This window comes from Hyperolius riggenbachi, chromosome 1 (assembly GCF_040937935.1).
Source record: "Hyperolius riggenbachi isolate aHypRig1 chromosome 1, aHypRig1.pri, whole genome shotgun sequence".
NCBI lineage: Eukaryota > Metazoa > Chordata > Amphibia > Anura > Hyperoliidae > Hyperolius > Hyperolius riggenbachi.
This window is the reverse complement of record NC_090646.1, coordinates 374,594,759-374,617,654: the sequence shown is the minus strand read 5'-3', so window position 1 is coordinate 374,617,654 and position 22,896 is coordinate 374,594,759. Positions and strand designations below refer to the sequence as shown.

Below are 22,896 nucleotides of genomic sequence, written 5' to 3'. Positions count from 1 at the left end.
TGCTTATCAGTGATAGAAGAGAGCTGGATAAAAATCCTCCTCTGTTAGCTGGCTGTGTGTGTTAGAAGGCTGTGAAAGTAGCTGGCTGACACATACTGAGGAATTACAAACACAGGCACATGCAGAGCTGTCTGCAGGAAGCCTGTAATGGTCCGTGCATGAGAGCTGCAGGGGACAGAAGGTAAACACACAAATGATCTTTTGAGATTCAAAAGGAAAGCTGTATACAGCCTGCTTGTGTATGGATGTATTTTCTATGTGTGGACATATTGTACATCAGTCTACTTCCTGTTTTGGTGGCCATTTTGTTTGTTTATAAACAAACTTTTTAAAACTGTTTTTGACTACTTTTAATGCGGCGGGGAGCGGCGAAATTGTGACAGAAGATAATAGGAGATGTCCCCTAACGCACTGGTATGTTTACTTTTGTGCGATTTTAACAATACAGATTCTCTTTAAGAGACTGCCATGCAATCTAGTGACAAACTGACAATAGTCAGAAGTGACTTCTGCAAGATGTCTGTATCAAGTGTAAGTGGCAAACTTGCACTATACGATAGGAAGATAAATGATTGACCATTGTGTTGCATTGCTAAGCAGGAAACATATGATAATACGCCCTCTGTGGCTAATGTTTTATCAGCTGGACCAGTCAGTTATGTTCTCACCAATTTTGTTGTACTTTAGAAACATGCTATAAAGGCAAAGGAAGACACTATCAGGGGAACGTCAACATGACAGCTTCAGGAACTCCTTGTCAGAAATGGAGCCAGCAGGTAACATATCTTATTTCATATTATTACAAAGATGACAGAGTGCCCATAACCAAAATACTAAGGTCAAGGCAGTCCGGTAACTCCGATATGAACATTTGCTCAATTCTGACTCCCTTCTCTCAAGAGGAACGTCAAGATCCAATATGTAATCTTAATATGGGAAAAGAGCTAATAAAATAAATTCCTATCCATCTGAGACCTTTGAAAAATATTTGCTATTCTGCACAGGCACCTGCATAGTCCTCTGTTGCAACAGAGCAGGATTTTCTAATGCTTTATTTGGTTTTAAAATGAGTAACTGGAGACATAAACAGAGTCCCTGTAACAGCTCGAAGAAATGATAAGTGGCTGCAGCTGCGCTCCTATTTACAGTCCAGTTTAGTACATTTTAAAGAGAAAATAACTTATTTGGAAGTTTATTGTTCACATGTATCTATATGACAAGAAGGTTTTCTTTCTTTATGTTGCATAGTTTCAAATTTTAAGATTCTGTAGACTGAACAAAATGATGTGGTGTTTAAAGCTCTTTATAGAATACATATATTTTACCCAAAGATCAGAACCATAAAGTAAAATTAGGTGTAAAATCATGGCAGATCAAAAATAACCATGATCAATGTAAGATAAAGAATGCTGGTTAACAGTATGCTATGCAGCAGCAGCACTCAACACCAAGCAGCAGCTGCAAAGCAAGGAAAATCCTAGGTTTTTCAAAAAGGACATTGGGTGACATGGGCTTACCCAGGGCATTGAGTCTAAAGAGCACCCTGGTGTTCACTAGAGCAACCAGCAATGGACAATCTAATGGTGCTTCTAGTGGGCTCCTGAACCTTAAAGGAATACTGTAATGAGGAAAAAAAATGAGTTTATCTTACCTGGGGCTTCTACCAGCCCCCTGCAGACATCATGTGCCCGCGCTGGGACAAAACGATCCCCCGGTCCCCCGCCTCACTTTTGGTATTTGCAACTTTAATGTCGCAAACCACTGTGCCTGCGCAACCCTAGCCGTGCATGTCCTCGCTCCCGCTGACGTCACTGGGTGCTTCCTGCGCCGCAATGTAATACTCACCTCGCGATGCAGGGAGATGGATCCAGTGACTCCCCCTCACTAGCTCAAAAAATCGCCAGTCATAGGAAAAATTGTTGAAAAGATTGCGAGGTGGGTACAGGCCTTAAGCTGCTTAGAATTTCTAGGTATTGCCCATCTCTGCTACCTGGGGAAAGCCCACTGCGGGAAATGCCAAGGAGGCACCGAGGCAGGGTAAAGTGCAGTACCAAATACAGGCTAGTGCCAGACAAGTCGATGCACAACAATGAACTAGGTGAGGTCAGGACAGGATGTGTTTAAGCACAATGGGAGACTACTGAAGGTCAGTACAAAGGTAGCCAGATGGACAGGAATGGGAATCGCCGCTGCCAGCCCCCCCTGCGCTTTGCTGTTCCCCTTTAAAAGATCGCCAGGTTAGCGACAATCTGCTTGTCGCTAGCCTGCTTTATTTATGTGAGGCTGTTAATCAGCCTCCTCCATATCGCACCCTCGATAAGATGCTCCCCCCCACCGTTCTCCGCCTCTGTTAGCTACCTCTAATAGGAAGCCAAGCTGCGTTCCCAGTACTTTGTGCGGAAGTGGGATCTAAACATTCTGGTCCGCCGTGATGGTTGTTTTTGCCGCGTGTCGCAAAAGACGACCAAAACATACCCAAAGTACGCAGAAACAATTGCGCGTTGCAGAAAAAGTCATGGGTTGCAGGAAAAAAAAACACAGAAAACATCACGTTGTGGGTACGAACTTTTAGGGAACTAAACCTGATTAATGAGAAAATACTGTAGAATAGATAAAGTTACCTGCTTCCCCCCTAGAATACAGCAGAAGCTTGTCTGCCTTGTTTTCACATTGTGTACACTAACAGCACAATCTAATAGTTCTGCCCAGCAATGGCAAGCATTATCAATTAGCAGCAGTTGCAATAGACAATTTGTTATGCCATTGTTTTGGACAGTTGAGTTTAAAAATGATTTATTGTAATATTTAAAGGGCATACTTGACAAAGTGGTGTAAAGCTAACTACACACTATGGCTGTGCTTCAGTCAAAATAATTGACGGTTGTGTATATAGTTGACCCTGACATCACTGGCCTCCCTAGTAGTGATCTATCTGGTCAGATCCCTGACCCCCAATGCTTATTGTTCCCTACAGGAACATCATACAGCTGGAGGGCCAAGTTTGCCCAGGCCTGTCATAGGACAGTTCTTCAGTGTGAAGCTGAACAACGTGTCTATACAATGATCATTACAACTGCTACCTGAAACATTCTCCAGACAACGTTTCAGTTGACCAGTTTTTAAAGTGAGAACATAGCTTACAAAATATTTTTCATAGTAACAGAAATCATAGAAAATGCAAGGGAGACTATGGTTTTTGTAGTCACAGCCAAACACAAACACTTTTCATGTGCTTAATATTTTTCACATGTATACTTATTCTTAATTGTGCTTTTTTTAAAACATATTTGTGAAGTGTTGATTAAAATTTCTATGCTAAAGGAGACTTTTCACTTTATTTAAGCTACCTCATCTACATAGGAAAATACCGGATGTTTTTCAAGAGCTCACCAATTCCGAAAATTATTGTAGAAATCCAGGAGGAGAATATGATCGCCCTTGGTGTTATACAACAGATCCCAGTGTTCGATGGGAGTACTGCAACATTCCACTCTGTAGACCAGGTATTTCTATTGCTCAGTTTACATTTTATAAGCCATATTAATTGTATGTATGACTCAGTCTTGGAGAAATAATCCTATGTTCCAGAAGGTGGGGACTTTGCATGTGAGACTATGTGCAGAACTCCAACGTTTTCTGATTTTGTCCTGGTAACCAAGACCTCTTTTTCTCCAGTCCCTGTAATTACCGTGCTCCTTGAAAATTTTGTTGACATTTGACTAAAGACAAAATTTCAGATAAGAGGAAGAGGCAGGCTTGCATTCATGTTTCCATCTATTGCCCTTCCATTACTGCCTCTACACCCCCTCCATTTACCGTCTTAACGAGGAGCTGTCAGCCATACTATCTCAGGAAAAAAAACACATTTATAAGTAGATAAATACTTGCTCTACTTACATAACATATGTATTGCTCATAACAAATGTATTGCACATTTTAATTTTAGTGTTTTTTCTACAGTAAAAAAGAGAAAATCCTTCTTAGCATTTTCCATTTTAACTGTGGCTATTTTGAAGCCAATCCTGATGTAATTTCCTCCCTTATTCTCCTCTGCCCGATTGTGTATGAATTGCCCACCCTCCACTATAGAAAGTGCATTGTCTCAGCATAAGAAATATTGGCCAATCAGAGAGGAACAGAGGTGTGGGAGGGTAAAACCGGAGGGACAACCCAGCATGCCCTGCAACTTCCTTTGTGTGTACCAAATTTTGTGTGTACCAACTAAGAGTCAAGTAAACTGGGGAATGATCATTTATCAACAAGAAAAGTAATACTGATTTTAACTTTTAACTTTAACTTGCCTGGTTAGGATCCTTATTGTTTACCAGATAAAAATAAAGAATTGATTTTTTATTTTATGCCCGACAGTTACACTTTAATCACTCCTTGAAAATGTATCCTTTAAGGTAGATACATGACTATATTACCTAATTAAAACTACTAAAATGACTAAAAGGGCTGGCAAAATGTTGTACAACTGTATTTATGAATCTTTTAAAAATGTTGTATAAATTATCGAGCTCTCATATACTTTCAAGCCCATGTTCATCTTTGTGGATTTTGTGGAATTCTGACTTTCACATGGCAATTTCGCATTTTTATGTTCAAACTTGCAACTCACAGAATTCTGTTGTGTACGTTCTGAACGTTTTGTGAAATTATGTTAGTGTAGTGCGTGAACCTTTTTTTGCATAAATAACAGTGTCTACTGAGAAAATTTCATACAAAAATTTCTTGTGAAAATTCTGAAACTAGTATCAGTTTTTTGTCGGTTCTGTCAGATTTCAACTGCCTACTTTTTTCGCGATAATGGTCTTTTTTTTTTTTTTTTTAAAATAATTTTTATTTAAAGAAAGCTTAGCAACAGACATCATTGGTACATTTCAGCAATATCAAAAACACCATTAGATCAAAACATTAATAATGTCAACAGTTATAACATTATGACCAAAGGAGATTCTTCTTGCAAACAGAGTAGTCCATGTCTTTTTCCTTTTCTCCTTGTATATTTTAGCTTCCTTTATTTTTTTTCCCTTATTTTTTTTTCCTCCGTATTCTATATATAACATAAACAAAAACAAAATAGCCATTGCTAGATTGTGAAGGTTCCAGTGTGAACATGACCTTTGCTCGAAACAACCCTAGGAGCCCTTATGGGGCTAATAAACTGGGCCCAGTGTTATACTACCTCAGCCTTCCCTCCCCGGAGGGAATGTGCCTAATCAGATATAACGCAGCAATGGCTTTAACCTTTTCTAAAACTACAGCATACAGATCCTAATGATGTTTCTGTTTCCATCACATCTTAACATTTCACATCAATTTTGACCTTTGATTTTATTCACCTTAGTTCTATTAATTAGATCCACACAACCTATCCATGAATTTTTTCCTGTAAGCAAAATGGGCATTTCAGGCTTGTTCTGAGGTATTCTATTTTGTGGGCGTATCAACGTAAGAAGAAAAAATAAAAGGGAATTCAGATGCCAACATCCAGAAACCCTAAAGTGCCCGCAATATGACTAGTGAGATACCATTTAGTATATTTAAATGGTTCCATAAGAGTTAGCAGATCCGTCCCTGCAACATAATATTTAATGAATGGAGTCCAGGTTTTAAAGAATTTAGCTGTGTTTTTTGATTTACACTGTTCGGCATCAAATTTGTTGATGTACATTAGTTTGCTCATTGTATCAACTAGGTTTCTGGATGTTGGAGGAGTTGAATAAACCCATTGCGTTAAAATACACTTTTTAGCTGCCAGATAAACTAAATGTTCAAGTGGTTTTATTGGCGTACCTATATCACTTGTAGCAGGGTCTAAAACATGAAAAAGAGTATTCCAGGGGTCATTCCCTCTTTGTATTTTAGTTAGTTTCAGACACATGACACGAGCATCAAGCCAGAACTGTTGTATAGTAGGACATGACCACAATAGATGAAAGAGGTCTGGGTAGGAGTATGCACACTTCGGGCAGGAAGTCAGATAATCCGTCCTTCCTGTTGCTTGTTTAAAGTTAAATGCATAGTACCCTTTGTGTATAATTTTCATTTGCATTTCCCTCCATGTTTCCGCCGTAATAGTTGAACAGACTGTTGTCCATCCTTTTTCCAACAACGGGGCCATAACTTCCGTGGTAGTGGACAGCATTTTAGCCCAGTAAGAAAGGTGTTTAAAAGGAGCATTGCCGAGTTTAAATAACCTCAGTTCAGTGTATAAGTTAGAAATGGATTTTTTTTCCTGTAAGGGAGTAATAATCTTATGGAATTGCTTGTGGGAAGGGAGAGAGGATTTTGGGCCTATAGATGTATCTATATAGTGTTTCACCTGATGATATACCATGACTGAGTTATTAGGAAGCTTGTATTTTTTCTGTAATGAGGAAAAGCTTAGCAGACGGTCATCTGGGCCTAATACATCAGCTAAATTTTTTATCCCTCTTTTCTCCCATATCCTAGAAATACTCGTGCCCTGGCCTCCCGGGAAGTCCGGAGAGGACCACAGAGGTAGTAATGGGGAGATATGACCTGGGAGAGAAATGTATTTCCGGAATTCTCTAAAGGCTAAACACGTATCTCTCAATAAGATATTTTTCCTTATCTTATCAGGTAGTTTAGTTATTCTGGAATGTAGGATCCCAGGTAGAGACCATGGGAGACATAGTTCGTTTTCAAGAATGGTGTTCGTGAAGAAGCTTGTGTGACCTAGCCAATCTCTGGCATGCCTCAAGATAGACACCAGATTATACGCCCTGATATTTGGGAAATTAACCCCAATACTCTCCCTTGGGTTTTGTAGAAGTCTAAGTGGTATTCTTGCTCTTTTTCCTTTCCACAAAAAAGCTTTGAAAGCTCGTGTCATGGTCTGAATATCTTTGTGTCTCAAAAGTATTGGTAAAGTCTGGAGCGGATAAAGAAGTCTACCAAAGCTAACCATTTTAATAAGGTGTGACCTACCTAATAGAGACAGAGGTAACCCCCTCCATTGTTCCAGTTCCGCCACAACCCTTGTGATAATGGGGGTGAAGTTAAGAAAGTAGAGTTTTGTTGCATCTCTAGGTACTTTTATTCCCAAATAGTATATATGCTCTTTAGCTATCTGAATGCCCACATTTTCCGTTAGATACTGTACTATTGATTGGGGTGTATGAGGGTCTAGAAACAGGATTTCTGACTTTGTTTTATTTATATGGAGGCCCGAAAATGTTCCAAAATATTCTAACATCTCAAAAACTCCTTGTAGATCTCTCTTGGGGTTCCCTATGTATAACAGAATATCATCAGCAAATAGAGAGCAGTGGATAAATTTGGTTCCCAGCTTTAATCCTTGAAAAACCTCCCCTGTTCTTATAATTTCTGCGAGTGGTTCTATTGCTAGATTGAACAGGAGAGGGGAGAGGGGGCAGCCCTGACGTGTGCCCTTGCAGAGTTGTATAACTGATGAAGCAACACCCTCCACTATTACTCTAGCCGTTGGGGAATCATATATTGAGTGGATATAATTTAAAAATGTTCCGCCAAATCCCATTTTTGTCATAACTTTATCTAGCCAGTCCCATCTGATACTATCGAAGGCCTTCTCTGCATCCAGGGATAAAATAGCCCCCAGACGCAGAGAAGGGCCTCCCAAACGCGCGTGTTCCAACACAGCCATGACCCTTCGAATATTTAGGACCGCCGCTCTTCCTTGGACGAACCCCACTTGGGAGTCCTTTACCAGCTCAGGGAGGAGAATAGCTAGACGTTGTGCTAAAATCTTAGAAAGAAGTTTAACATCGCAGTTGAGCAGGGATATAGGACGATACGACCCGGGGTCTAAAAGATCCTTGTTCTTTTTAGGAAGAATTTTAATAAAGGCTTCCCGAGCTGTGTCAGGGAGTTGTTCTTTTCTCAAGATATGGTTATATAGTTTACCCAAATATGGAACTAAGTCTTTCCTTAAACCTTTAAAAAATTCGAATGAAAATCCGTCAGGTCCTGGCGCTTTACCGCCAGGGCTGTCCTTTAACGTTGCCATTATTTCGGCCTCAGTGATCGGGGCATTAAGCATATCTATATCATCCTCTGATAATCGAGGTAGGTGTAATTTTTCAAGGAAGTCGTCGGCTCCCGAATTAGGTTTAGGGGGGCTTTCATATAGTTTTTGGTAATATTCGTGGAATATTTTTGCAATGTCAGTAGGGTCCGTAAAAATCTGGCCTTTTTTGTTTCTAATGTGCGTGATATGCTGGAATTTACATTTGCCTCTTGCTATATTTGCCAAGAGTTTACCAGCTTTATTGCCGAATTTAAAAAAGGTCCAGTCGCTGTGCGACCTCCAAAACATTGCGTATCTGTTATATAATAAGTCTAGAGCTTGTTTAGCATCTATCCATCTTTGTCGCGAGGGCTCAGACATGGATATGGTGTATTCATTATATGTATGTCTAGCTTTGACAGAAGCTTGCGAGTATTCGTCAAAGGCCTTTTTCTTTCTTCTACTGACATATGCCAAAATCTCCCCTCGCATCACTGACTTTCCGGCCTCCCAAAATAGCACTGGGTCTTTTATATGTTGCTTATTATTACTGGTATAGTCTAACCACCACATTTGGAGTTGATTTAAGAAGTCCTCATCGTTAATTAAATAAGTAGGAAATCTCCATTGTTTGAATGACAGTGGAGTCCTACCTGCCAAATTTATCTGCAGTGATATTGGGGCATGGTCTGATATTGTTATTTCTGTAATTGATGTTTTTGAGATTGAGCGCATTGTAAATGGTGTCACCAAAAACATGTCTATGCGTGATAGGGACCTATGCACTGGCGAGTAAAAAGAGAAATCTCTGTGAAGGGGATTTAAAAATCTCCACGCATCTAGTAAGTTAAGGGAGTCTACAAATGTGGCCATTCTTTTATCATTTTCATTAATATTTATGCTGGATAAAGGTTTTGCTACTTGTTTTCTGTCCTCAGTCGGGTTGAGAACAGCGTTCCAGTCCCCTCCCATTACACATATATTTGATGGGGCTATGGCGGATAAAAGAGAAGTAATTTCTGATAGGAAGTGTTCATTAGCCGCGTTGGGGCCATATAAATTTAAGATAGACATCTGTGTTCCTCTTATTTCCATATCTAACTGTATCCATCTCCCCTCTGACTCATCTATTTTCTGATGAAGGATTTTGCATTGTAATGATTTATTAAGCAAAATTAAAGTCCCGGATTTTCTGCCTTTCGCGGGAGCCCCCACTACAGTGCCCACCCATAGTTTTTGCATTAGCCTGTATTCATCTGGCTTCAGGTGGGTTTCCTGTAACAAAGCCACATCGGCCTTCAATCTATGTAGGTGTCTTAGAATCTTTATTCTCTTTTCACCAGTCCTGAGGCCCTTTACATTCCAAGATATTACATTTATCTCAGGGAGGTAACCATATCAACCGAATTTCACATATGATTAATAATAAAATGTTGTGGGGGAGTTGCATCCCAGCAGAGTACAACTCGTTCCCATAGGATGAGTTTCGTGTGGATCTCAATAAGTCTGGTGTGATGGATAGTGGATCAGTATTCAAACAAAACAGTAAAACTATGTACAAAAACATCATGATATTCATTCTCGTAGGACTTCCTTTTTTCCCCATGTAAAGTAGAAGCAACAGAACGACGAGACACACTTCGTTGCGAGGTCGTGATTGGACCCCATGCGTGCAAAACACAGCAGGGGCGCAGCCAGGACCCACATCCCGTTTTTTATACAAATCAGTGTCTTCCGTCATCTCATCACCCATACTTATTCTACTCCGGTCCTTTTAGGAATTAGTAGTGAACAAATGCTTTCTTAAGAAAGCAAAAATAACATTTACCTCCACACCGTATAACGGATATGTATCTACCGAGAGAGGGCGGTCACATTATAAAGCAAAAAGAATTTAAGAGTTTTTTACCATTATGAGCATGCAGACTATCAACCCTTATAGCGGTATATTCAGTATTAACTCCCCTTTTTTTCCAGCTGCATCCCCTAATCCCCTATTGTCATACTCTCCCGCCTTCATGGTGTTGCACACGGAAGCGTGTCATCGCCAGAGTCGTTGGTATGTGTTTGATCATCTTTGATGCATGGGGATTTAAAAGGCGGGCCCTCCCCTGTAGTGTCAAAGCTGGATGCAATACTCCTTCTCACCTTGGGAGAGTATGCTGGCGTTTGGTTTTCTTGTAGGTTTGTAGCATAAGTATGTGCATCAGATGCATCAGTAAATGTCTTAGTGGTGGAGTCAGGATGGTAGATTTTAAGTACTGCCGGGTAGACTAATGCAAAACGTACTTTCTTGTGTATCAGCATTTGACATGTAGGAGAGAATTCCTTACGAGCTTTCGACACCTCAGCCGAGAAGTCCGCGAAAACCAATATCTTGTTCCCCTCAATGTCCAAGGATTTCTGCGATCTAAAGGCTTGTAGAATCTTGTTCCTGTCATTGTAATCCAGATATCGGGCTATAACCACCCTTGGTCTTTTGAATTCAGGTTTTAAAGGACCTAAGCGATGTGCGCGTTCAACTTTCAAAGGACCTGTAATTCCTAGTTTGTCAGGGATGATGTCCATACACAGTTCCATCAGCGTATCCGGTTTGAATGATTCGGGTATACCCACAAACTTGAGATTGTTTCGGCGAGACCTGTTTTCCAGATCGTCTATACGGTCTGCAAAAATGATTTGTTTTTTATCACAGAGGTCGTTTTGCTTCTGCACTGACACCACTGTATCTTCAAGCTGACTTATGCGTTTTTCGCTTTCTTGAAGCCGTTCACTGTGGTCTTTGAGCTGTGTCATCATAGGCGCCATTTGGTCTGCGATTGCTTTTGTTATAATAGCAGATAGATCATGTTGCAAGTACGACGCAACTTCAGCCGCTAATTTTTTATAGTTAATAGAGGGGGGTTTCCCCTGGCGACCTGTTGGAGTGTCATTTTCACTGGCAGATTCCATTTCTGAAGCCGGGTTGCTTTTAGATTTAAAGTTAGATCGTATTTTGGGGCGGAGTGGTGATTTTTTAGTACGCTGGGATTTGGCCAGAAATTTGTCCATTCCTATGGTTTAATATTAAAGCAGTCACAGAGGAATAGTGGGGAGGAATGAGAGCGTAAAGTAAACTTTTCTCACCAATCTGCCGATCCTTGCGTGTGTGGAAGAGGTTATTATCGAACCAAGGTCAATCCGTCCGACTGTGTATTGCTTCAGGCGATTAGCCTAGTTGGTTATTCCTCACAATAGGATATTATATGTCCGTTTGCCCACAGGAGGATTTGCAGTGTATTCCTGGTAAAGGGCACAGTTGGTGGGCCCAGCTAGGATCTTAGTGCGAATGAGGTGTGAGAGGGGGGCTCTTCCAGCACAGAAGCCCGTATTCCTGCCCCTGGATGTCCACCTGAAGGCTGCAGAGGGTGTGGGCAACCTCCGCCGTGCGCTGCGGAGTTCTGACGCAAGTTGCGTCTATTGGGCCTATTCGCCGGCAAAAGCCGGGGACTAAATTTATGCGGCCTGCGGGAAATAGCGCGCGTCCGGCGCGGAAGAATGCGGCCCGCTGATAGTGCGCCGAGTCGGCTCCTAGGTACCTGTGCGACCCTGTTAGGTGCCTCGGGGATGCAGCCCGGACGTTGGGGAGAGTCCAGAGATGTGTGGAGGCTATGTGAGGACCGGAGCTCCCACACTTGCTTCCTCTCACATAGGGCGCCGGAACCGGAAGTCATAATGGTCTTTTAACATGGGGTGGTTGAGAAAAAGCTGACAACAACCAGGAAGTACTCTAAGACCAGCCCATCTGGCAGATGAATGAACATTTAAACCACATTAACATTCTTAACCAGTACTTTTTTTATTATTATTTTTTTTTTATTTTTTAAAGGTGTACCACATTTACCAACGACTATAAAAACTGCATTTGTGGCACCAGCTATACCATCGATGTCTTCATCTTTCTCTCCAGCACACTCTATGACAGTCCTCATAGCCACCATCTCCTGCTTTGCAGCATTGGTACTGACCATAATTGCTGCTCTGGTTTGCTGCAGAAGACAAAAGAAAATGAAAAATATAAGCAGGTAATCCTCTTGAAACAGGTAAAATTGGCACCTATGTTAATAGCCGCTTCACACCCACTATTTGTACCCTGGCCCTTATTGATATTTTACTATCGGAATTAACTAGTGTAATATCAGTAATTTTACTGATATTCCACTAGCCGCTTTCTCTGGCACCCACATTACTTCAGCACACTTTTTAAATGTAAGCAATTCTTTACCATTTGTTGTAGAACTCCTGTTTGTAATTTAAACTATATACCTAAGTTCCTGTTCAAGTGGTCTGAAAATCAGAATTTCTACTTTGTTCTAAAAAATGTCCTCACAGCTTGAAAGCTACTATCCCAGAATTTTTTTTTTTTAGCAGAACTTCACTGAAATGGTTAAGCAAAGCACTTTGTCCTGCTATTCAGTTTCAAATCAGCATCCAAACTGGAGATAACAGTATCTTTGTTTGCATTGCAATGTTGATACATGTGTGTAAACACAGTGTAACAAGTGAAAAGGAGCTCTCTGTGAAGCTCTCTGTGCTTCAAGCACACAAACAGCTCAGAACAGCTAATTAGAAGATGTTACTACATAATAAAAAGCAGTTTGAATAAAATGCAATGGCAGGTTTCAGGGCAAGATAAACTACACTTTGCAAGCTTGTAATTTGTAAACAGACAATACTACTTATGCACAAAAGCAAATATGATAACTGTATGAGTAATAAAAAGTAGGAAAAAACATTTTTATTGAATGTTATTTCGGAGTTTCAGACCACTAATGATTACACCCGAATCTCTTAATTCAAAGTGTCTGAAATAAATACTGTCCAAGCTGACTAGCAACCAGTCATTTTTTCTTTCCCTTCCAAGCTATTATGGAAACAAATGACAACTGTAAGAACAAATGTGTGCACAGTCCAAAGTATAATGAACCAAGGGTGTTTTGTTAATTGCACTGTTCCTTTAACCTCGCAGGAAATCTGCAGCACCAACCCTCACAGCCCTTCCATCAGAGCTTGTACTGGATAGATTACACCCAAATCCCATGTATCAGAGAATGCCTCTACTTCTAAACCATAAACTCATCAGCCTTGAATATCCCAGGAATAACATTGAATATGTCAGAGACATTGGAGAAGGTGCATTTGGGAGAGTCTTTCAAGCCAGGTAATTCTATATGTTCATTGTGTAAAACTGGTGTTATTTATGAAATGTTTCTTTATTAATGCAACAACACGGATCTTTGCATGCTGAAGAACTATTATAGGGACTTACCTTCTGGCACCATTCACAGTTAAAATAGGCAGCATATTGGATCTCCTGAGGGTAATACTGAAATTTGACATCTAGCACAAGACCGAACTTGGAATAATGAGAACTGCATAATCAGCCGTTAGTGTAATTGTGTTTGTAATGCTTATCAACATCTTTTATTCATAATTCTCGTTTGGTATCCTCATTAATTGTGGCGTGCAGATGTGGGCTTTGCGACATACTATTTGAATACTATACCTTATGCTAACATGGATGAGTCTGAGTCTGGGTTTTGCACATAAACACTTATTTTTCATTGATTCATTGGTACATTGTTAATCATCGCATGTGATTTTTGTACCATAGTACCACTTTAGTGGATATGTAGTGGTGTTTTACGAGATAATGAATTGCATGTGTAGTACAGCTAAGAAATAGAACATTAGTAGCAAAGACAAGTCTCATATTGTTTTCCAGTACAGGAAGAGAACAAAACTTCAGTTGTTATCTATGTATAAGAGCTTCTCTGAGCTATTTGACCCACTGGGTTGAATACAGACCTGTTTTTCTGAAACACTTATAACCTTGAGATAAGGTTTTACTGCAGGAAATTTCAAAGGGTTATTACTTCTGCTTTGTTTTATAGCTTTAGGCTGGTTTCACAGTGGGACGTTAAAGTCCCACGTTACAGCAGCCAGTAACGCAGCCTAACTCACAGCACTGTAAAATCAATGTGCTGTTCACAAAGCCCATGTTGCGTTACATAGTAACGCAGCACGTTTAAACAAAGTGCTGCATGCTGTACGTTATCCTCAGCTAAGCCACGTTAGACTGTTTGCACATGCTCAGTAATGTTAGAGGAGGAGGTCTCCCCTCCTCCTCCGCGGCCAGCCACATGGCTAATTAATATTCACTGCACTGTGGTGACTCATGGTGGGACTGTAGTGTTGTCTGGATCATGAACGAATCGTTCATTTCATCCGGATCTTTTTTGTGAGTCGAATCATCCGGATCATCGCAATCAAAGATTCGGTTCACAGTGGATGTTTTTCTGGAAGAAACAGGAACATACAGAATGTACAGTGCATCGAAAGTCCTGTCCTGCTAGAAATTTCACCCAGTCTGCTTCCCTAGTAAAATGATTCAAATGATTTGGTTCAAAGATCCGGATCTTTTCAATGATCCGATTCAAATGATCCGAATCCTTAAAAAGATCCGGACTTCCTATCACTAACCTGGATCGGATGCTTTAAGAGCTGCATAACTGCAGCTCTGACAATGTTATATTAAAAAAAGCTATGTAACCAAAAAATAAAAATATGAAACTCTTTTCTGTTTATTACTACACATACAATTCATTATTTCATAAGTTTTTTTTTCTCTTCAGGTTTGCTTTAAGGTAAAAATGGACACCCAAATAATTTATTATGTTCAACTATATGTTATAATGTTTCTCTTTAACCACTTGAGGACCCACCCTTTACCCCCCCTTAAGGACCAGCGCTGTTTTAGGTGATCTGTGCTGGGTGGGCTGTGCAGCCCCCAGCACAGATCAAAGGGCACTCAGAGCGATCAGATCGCCCCCCTTTTTTCCCCACTAGGGGGATGATGTGCAGGGGGGGTCTGATCGCTCCTCCTGGCTGGCATTTTGCGGGGGGGGGCACCTCAAAGCCCCCCTCCGCGGCGAAATCCTCCCCCTCCCTCTCCTACCTGCTCCCCCGGGAGATCTGGGCTGCACAGGACGCTATCCGTCCTGTGCAGCCAGTGACAGGACGTCCCCTGTCACATGGAGGCGATCCCCGGCCGCTGATTGGCCGGGGATCGCCGATCTGCCTTACGGCGCTGCTGCGCAGCAGCGCCGTACAAATGTAAACAAAGCGGATTATTTCCGCTTGTGTTTACATCTAGCCTGCGAGCCGCCATCGGCGGCCCGCAGGCTATTCACGGAGCCCCCCGCCGTGAATTGACAGGAAGCAGCCGCTCGTACGAGCGGCTGCTTCCTGATTAATTAGGCTGCAGCTGGCGACGCAGTACTGCGTCGCTGGTCCTGCAGCTGCCACTTTGCCGACGCACGTTATGAGTGTGCGGTCGGCAAGTGGTTAAGGCATACTACTTCTCAGAATTCTCATCTTCTTGCCTATATAACTGCCTGCACAGAGCAGGAAAAAAGGTTTGCATTCTTAGGCACCATGCTTCAGCTTACTAAGTGGCTGGATAATGTACTGGTTAAAGTGGATCCGAGAAAAACTTTTACTCTCTGCATAATTGTGTTCCTTTAATATAGTTTATAGGGCATTCCTCAAGCCAAATACTTTTTTCGTTTTGTTTTAATGCTCTAATTCCCTATAAACTAAACAAGCCTCGCCCACAGTTTTTTTTAGAGTGCCTTGGCACTGTAGCAAGGGCTTATGGGAGCTCAGTCTGGGCAGGAGGTGGAGATTATTAGCCAGAGATTTCAGAGGCAGAGGGGAGAAGGGAAGAGGAGAGGGGACTGAATTTTTTACATTACACACAGGCAAGCTGATAGCATCTCCAGCCCTCAGCCTGTGACAAACAGAACATGGCTGCCCTCATTGTATCACAGGAATAAATAATCATAAACTATTGAAGCTGTTTGCAGCTAGATTTGCTGTGTAAACTATCTAAACTTAAGATAAGACAATTTACTTGTTATAGTTAGTTTTTCATCTCGGATCCGCTTTAAGCTCTGCCTTTGACATGGAAGACCAGGATTCTAATCCTAGCTAGGGTCAGCACCTATTCAGTAAGAAGTCCTTCGGCAAGACTTCCTAACACCGCAGGGTGACACCTTAAACGTACCCTTAATGGCTGCAGCTCTTCAGCGCATTGAGCCCAGCAGAAGAAAGGGCTATACAAATGTTAGGATTTAGGATAGTACTGCTATATTAATAACTAAAAGGACATCTAAATGGATGCCTTACTTACCTTCTCTGTAAACCAGAGACTGGTTAAGGGGTTATTACAGGCAGACACTTCAGTTTGGAATTTCTTGTTAGGAACACAATGTGATATATATTATATCAAAAGAATAGTATTGCAGCCAGGCCATGAGATGTGTCATTTTACCAGAGGCAAGACATTCTTTTTGCATCTATCTTTTAAATATCAAGAGTTTACAACTCCGGCACAGATTTTATATTTTATATTAATTTGACTGTATTTTCGTCTCCACGAACCATAACCTTTGGTAACAAGTTGAATCACCTCCTTCTGCTCTTATTAAAATATTTGTCCTGTCTCATGTTAAATGTGCTTGCTGCTAAACTTAGTAACCTTGTTTTCTTCCCCTCCTAAGACCCTATCCTCTGTTTAGTGTCACTAACATGTCAGCCAACAGCATTCCGTTTTTGCTGTCTGCAATCTGCTTATATTTAAAGCCTGTCACTGCAGGAAATATGGATCATGTCACTTACTGAATTTCTAAGGCTAAAACAGTGACAAGTCCTGAGTCGTTATCTAGCATGGGAATTATGGGGGTGTGCGTTAGGAGTTGATATAAGGCTATAAAGTAAGGCTCAGTTTTCATTTTCATACTACTCATAGCTGCTTGCGTAGTTAGAAATGCAAACTGGCAGCATGAGTCACCAGCTTCTGATTTTTATAAAAGAGACAAGAAACAGAGAAAATCTGAACCTTAAGGTAGGCTTCCATATTTATTTCCATGTAAGCAATACTAGTTGCCTGGCAGTCCTGCTGATCTCTTTGGCTGCAATACTGTCTGCATCACACACCTGAAACAAGCATGCAGCTAATCAAGTCAGGCTTCAGTCAGAGTACCTGATCTGCATGCGTGTTCAGGGTCTATGGCTAAAAGTATTAAAGGTAGAGGTTCAGCAGCACAGCCAGGCAATATGCATTGTTTAAAAGGAAATACATATGGCAGCCTCTATATCCCTCTCTCATTAGGTTCCCTTTAACTCTTTTGCAGATGGATTACATAGTCTAACATATGTATACTTTACTTTCTATACAGGAGAATTGTCTGCTGATGGACTTTATTTGCCTAAAAAAGGGTTACACTTATCATAAATAGCTAAATATTAAATAATCACCATTTTATAAGTCTTGAATTATTCACCAAACAGACACTTCAGTTCAACAGCCCTCTTAATAAACTAAAAGGAGGGAAGAGGAGTCCAAATATTGATTAAAACAGCTAAAATAGAAAAAGATTGAGGTGGCTTACCTCAATGAGGACAAATTTGTATATGAAATAAACAAATTATATTGAGCACTAGGCCTAGTGCTTAACATAATTTGTTTATTCCATATATGAATTTCAGTTTTAGCAATATTTGGGCGCCTCTTCCCCCTTGCGCTACTCACCCACCTTTGGGAACAGTGTTCTATTTTGGTTAGATGTACCCTCACCATCACAACCAATTTTGGAGTTCTTTGGCAAGAGTGCGACCAGCATCCAGTGTATCTGGACACCCGAGTAGAGTAGGGTCGTTGATCTTCACCTGCCTCCAGTAGTTGGTTGCTCGTCTGCAACCTCCTTTTGTGAGCACAACTCTTCACCACCATTTTAACAATCCTTGCCATTACTTATTACGCTATGGGGCTCTGCGTTTTTTCTCCAGGGTGTCTCTTTTGGTCACTGTATACAACTGCTCTTAATTAACTGTATGTATTTCCCTAGGGCCTTGATGCCTATATATACAAACAGGAATCATTTGGTAAATTCTGTGAGAGAATGCGGAAAAGCCGCCGCGTGTGCTACTGAGGAGGCGGCTGATTCCGCGTCCAATGCGGTGGTTTGCACGCGGACGCGTGTGTCTGGTAGCAGGGCAGAACGCGGAAAAGCCGCCGCATGCAACAACAGTAAGGCGGCTGGTTCAGCATGGTTTGCATGCGGCAGCGTGTGTCTGGTGTGGCTGAGTCTGTTAGTGCACACAGGCTTAGGAATACGCGCGCGCGCGCTGAGAGGCAGAATTCTTATACTGGGCAGAGAGAGTTAGCTGATCACGCCGATCAGCTGACTCCAGAGCAGGATACTATTGGTTGATAAATTAGGGGTGGTGCTGGAGAGCACTACTCCATATATAGTTACTGCTGGCCAGTTGCAAGTTGTCTGCCGTTGCGAACACTACGTGGAAGCACTCAGACCTTAGTCAGATCCAACAGTGTGTTTGAACCAGGTGGACCTGGGAATTCACACTGAGCCAGATTACTTGAACCGTTATTGTGTTTATGCTTAAGCTAGTTCCAGGGTGTAGAGACCAAGGACCTCACACCCAGACTAGGGAACTGTATTATCATTTGTGTTATACTCCAGACTAGTTCCAGGGTGCTGAGACCACGGACCTTGCACTCAGACTAGGGAACTGTATTATCATTTGTGTCATACTCCAGACTAGTTCCAGGGTGCTGAGACCACGGACCTCGCACCCAGACTAGGGAACTGTATTATCATTTGTGTTATACATCAGACTAGTTCCAGGGTGCTGAGACCACGGACCCCGCACCCAAGACTAGGGAACTTGTGTGATCATTTTGTTATACATCAGACTAGTTCCAGGGTGGAGAGACCATGGACCTCACACCCAGACTAGGCATTGTTTGATATCTGTTATGACTTTTTGCTTTCTTGACTACTCCTCTGTCCTCTGATTCGGTACCTCGCATATCTGATACTCCATTGCCAGACCCTGCTTGCCTTGGATACCGAATCAGCCTTCTGTCTTTGTACTTTTTTGTCCGTGTGCTGCCGACCAGGCATGTCCGACCTCGAGAGCTATCTCTCCCCTTAAGAGATAGTCTCCATATCAGATAGTGACATCCACCTTCAGGTGTCACTCACTCTCTGGCCCTTCCTGTCTCCAGCCTGACTGCACCCCTTGGAGAGTCTCAGGCTGCTGGAAGGTACCTGTGCTCTCAGAGCAGTGTTCCTTTACTGCCTAATATCACCTGCCCAGCAGGTGCATTACTCAAAGTATTACTGTTACACCAAACACTTACATACCCTTAGGTGTCCAGAGGTTAGTAATATATCTGTATTATCTGTGATTCTGTAGATCATCAATAATCAGGTATATATCTGCATTCTTGGTGATACTGCAGATCACTAATAATCAGATTCTCTCTGCGTGCTGACACCAATCGTTACCGAACGGCAGACCAAACCCAAATGGACGCACTCTGCAGCCGTCTCGATGTACTCACCACTACGGTGGAGAATTACACCCGAGTACTGAACAGTCACCAGACTCAAATCAACGCTTTGTCTGGGACTGTACAAGTTTATCAGACGGCTGTGGATACCGTGGATACCGTGCGATCTCCTCCTAGCACAGACATACGAATGTCTGTACCTGAAAGGTTTTCTGGTCACAGATCTAACTTGCGAAATTTTAGAAACAGAGTGTTATCATACTTTGAGTTAAGACCTAATTCATCAGGGACCATGGCACAGAGAGTAACCTTCATTAAGACTCTATTGTCAGGGGATTCCCAGACTTGGGCATATAGCTTTCCCACGGGGGATAAGGCCCTGACCTCGGTAGAGGAATTTTTTAAAGCTATGGCTATAATTTACGATGACCCGGATATTGCCTCTACCGCTGAGCAGAAGCTCAAGTTGTTGCGGCAGGGCAAAGGTCCGGTAGAAAACTATGCTGCGGAGTTTAGAAAGTGGGCAGTATCAGCTCGATGAGACTCATTCGCTCTTTTAGACTGTTTCTTATCGGGGTTGTCAGACGCAGTTTCTGATCTAATGTTGGGTCATCCTGAGCCCAAATCCATTGATGAGGCCATTTCATCGGCCATCAGAATTGATCGTCGTTTACGATACCAAAGACAGACCCGGGGTAGGAACAATGTAAGGTACTTGTCCTACGCAGCGTCTCCTTCTCTTCCATCTCCACCTCCTTCACCCCCACCGGAACCAATGCAGATTGGTAGGTCGAGATTGTCTCAGGTGGAACGGAGACGTAGGGAAACAGAGCAGCTCTGTCTAAACTGTGCAGAAGGGGGTCATAAAGTGCAGAATTGTCCCAAGAAGTTGGGAAACGCTGCCGCCTAGGTGTAGTCGAAGGTAATACCCTAGGCGCGCAGTCTTTACCTCTCGATGACAAACGTTTTCTTCTCCCTTGCACTATATCCTGGCAGGATAAGACAGAGACTACTGAGGCCTTCATAGACTCTGGCTCAGCAGCTAATTTTATGGATTATGAGTTTGCTAAGAAATTGGGGATTCCGATCTCCCCACTAAAACAACAGATTCGGGTCACTGCAGTGGATGATTCCCCTCTGCAGAGTAATCACCCACTTTCCCAGACCCCAGACTTGGGGGTCACAATAGGGCTGTTGCATAAAGAAAGTTTATCATTTTTCGTGTTACGAATGGCAACCTCCACGATCATTCTTGGCATGCCATGGTTACAAATTCACTCGCCTCAGATTAATTGGGCTACGGGTCAGCTAACAAGCTGGTCTGCCCATTGCTATCATCATTTTCTAGCGAAAGTAACCTTTGGTAAAACCAAGATTCACATGGAGGGATTGCCAGATCAGTATTCAGAATTTGCAAACGTGTTCTGTCCCAAGTCAGCAGATAAACTTCCTCCACACCGTCCCTTTGATTGCCCCATTGATCTCAGGTTTGGTTGTATGCCCCCTAGAGGTCATCTCTATAATTTATCTGGGCCAGAGAAGTTGGCCATGAAGGAATACATCCGAGAGAACTTAGCTAAAGGTTTTATTCGCCCTTCTCGATCCCCGGCAGGGGCAGGGTTATTTTTTGTGAAAAAGAAAGATCGAGGCCTCCAGTCCTGCATTGATTATCGAGGCTTAAATAAAATTACAGTAAAAAATCGCTATCCTTTGCCTTTAATAGACCATTTATTTACTCAAGTCACCAATGCTAAGATTTTCTCAAAACTGGATTTGAGGGGTGCTTACAACCTTGTGCGGATCAGGGACGGTGATGAATGGAAGACGGCCTTTAACACACCCAACGGCCACTATGAGTACCTGGTGATGCCCTTTGGGTTGTGTAATGACCGGCCGTCTTTCAAGAGCTGATTGATGAAGTCTTTAGAGAGGTGTTGGGCAAATTTGCCTAAGTATACTTAGACGACATACTAAATTTCTCGTCCAACCTCTCAGAGCACAGAGATCATGTTAAGTTTGTGTTACGGAAGTTGAGACAAAACATGCTGACCTCTGATGCCTTTCTAGGGTACATCATTTCAACCTCTGGCCTCTCTATGGACCCTGGAAAAGTTTCAGCTGTTTTGGAGTGGCCCCAACGGCTGATTCCGCGTCCAATGCGGTGGTTTGCACGCGGAAGCGTGTGTCTGGTAGCAGGGCAGAACGCGGAAAAGCCGCCACATGCAAAAACAGTAAGGCGGCTGGTTCCGCGTCCAGCGCGGCGGTTTGCACGCGGCAGCGTTGTCTGGTGTGGCTGAGTCTGTTAGTGCACACAGGCTTAGGAATACGCGCGCGCGCGCTGAGAGGCAGAATTCTTATACTGGGCAGAGAGAGTCAGCTGATCACGCCGATCAGCTGACTCCAGAGCAGGATACTATTGGTTGATCAATTAGGGGTGGTGCTGGAGAGCACTACTCCATATATAGTTACTGCTGGCCAGTTGCAAGTTGTCTGCCGTTGCGAACACTACGTGGAAGCACTCAGACCTTAGTCAGATCCAACAGTGTGTTTGAACCAGGTGGACCTGGGAATTCACACTGAGCCAGATTACTTGAACCGTTATTCTGTTTATGCTTAAGCTAGTTCCAGGGTGTAGAGACCAAGGACCTCACACCCAGACTAGGGAACTGTATTATCATTTGTGTTATACTCCAGACTAGTTCCAGGGTGCTGAGACCACAGACCTCGCACTCAGACTAGGGAACTGTATTATCATTTGTGTCATACTCCAGACTAGTTCCAGGGTGCTGAGACCACGGACCTCGCACCCAGACTAGGGAACTGTATTATCATTTGTGTTATACATCAGACTAGTTCCAGGGTGCTGAGACCACGGACCTCGCACCCAAGACTAGGGAACTTGTGTGATCATTTTGCTATACATCAGACTAGTTCCAGGGTGGAGAGACCACGGACCTCACACCCAGACTAGACTTATTGCTTTCTTGACTACTCCTCTGTCCTCTGATTCGGTACCTCGCATATCTGATACTCCGTTGCCAGACCCTGCTTGCCTTGAATACTGAATCAGCCTTCTGTCTTTGTACTTTATCTGTCCGTGTGTTGCCGACCAGGCGTGTCCGACCTCGAGAGCTATCTCTCCCCTTAAGAGATAGTCTCCAGATCAGATAGTGACATCCACCTTCAGGTGTCACTCACTCTCTGGCCCTTCCTGTCTCCAGCCTGACTCCACCCCTTGGAGAGTCTCAGTGTTACGATTCTTGTGGTATCATCTCTTGCCTGCTGGTGGTGGTATTGAGTTGGACTGCCCTGGACTTCCACTATCCACCAGCAGGTGGCTTATCATTGCATCTAAGGACTTGCAGTTCTTTGTATGGCCTGCAGAGGCCTCTAATGTGTCTCTGATCAACTACCACCAGCTGCTTCCTATTACATGGACTATATAAGTCTGCCTCTT

The 22,896-nt window shown here is 42.6% G+C and overlaps 1 protein-coding gene and 1 long non-coding RNA gene across 2 annotated transcripts in view; one reads left to right on the top strand and one right to left on the bottom strand.

The window, feature by feature from the left end:
- MUSK (muscle associated receptor tyrosine kinase) overlaps window positions 1-22,896 on the top strand; it is a 206,873-nt gene that overhangs the window by 160,130 nt on the left and 23,847 nt on the right. Inside the window, exons 12-15 of the mRNA XM_068234339.1 lie at window positions 688-776; window positions 3,344-3,503; window positions 11,886-12,081; window positions 13,026-13,217. Of these exons, the coding sequence (XP_068090440.1) occupies window positions 688-776; window positions 3,344-3,503; window positions 11,886-12,081; window positions 13,026-13,217 (637 nt within the window). The remainder of the gene's footprint in view (window positions 1-687; window positions 777-3,343; window positions 3,504-11,885; window positions 12,082-13,025; window positions 13,218-22,896) is intronic.
- The window catches only part of LOC137516109 (uncharacterized), a 122,892-nt gene continuing 111,850 nt past the window's right edge, over window positions 11,855-22,896 (bottom strand). The window contains exon 3 of the long non-coding RNA XR_011020535.1: window positions 11,855-12,045. This is a non-coding gene — a long non-coding RNA (uncharacterized lncRNA). The remainder of the gene's footprint in view (window positions 12,046-22,896) is intronic.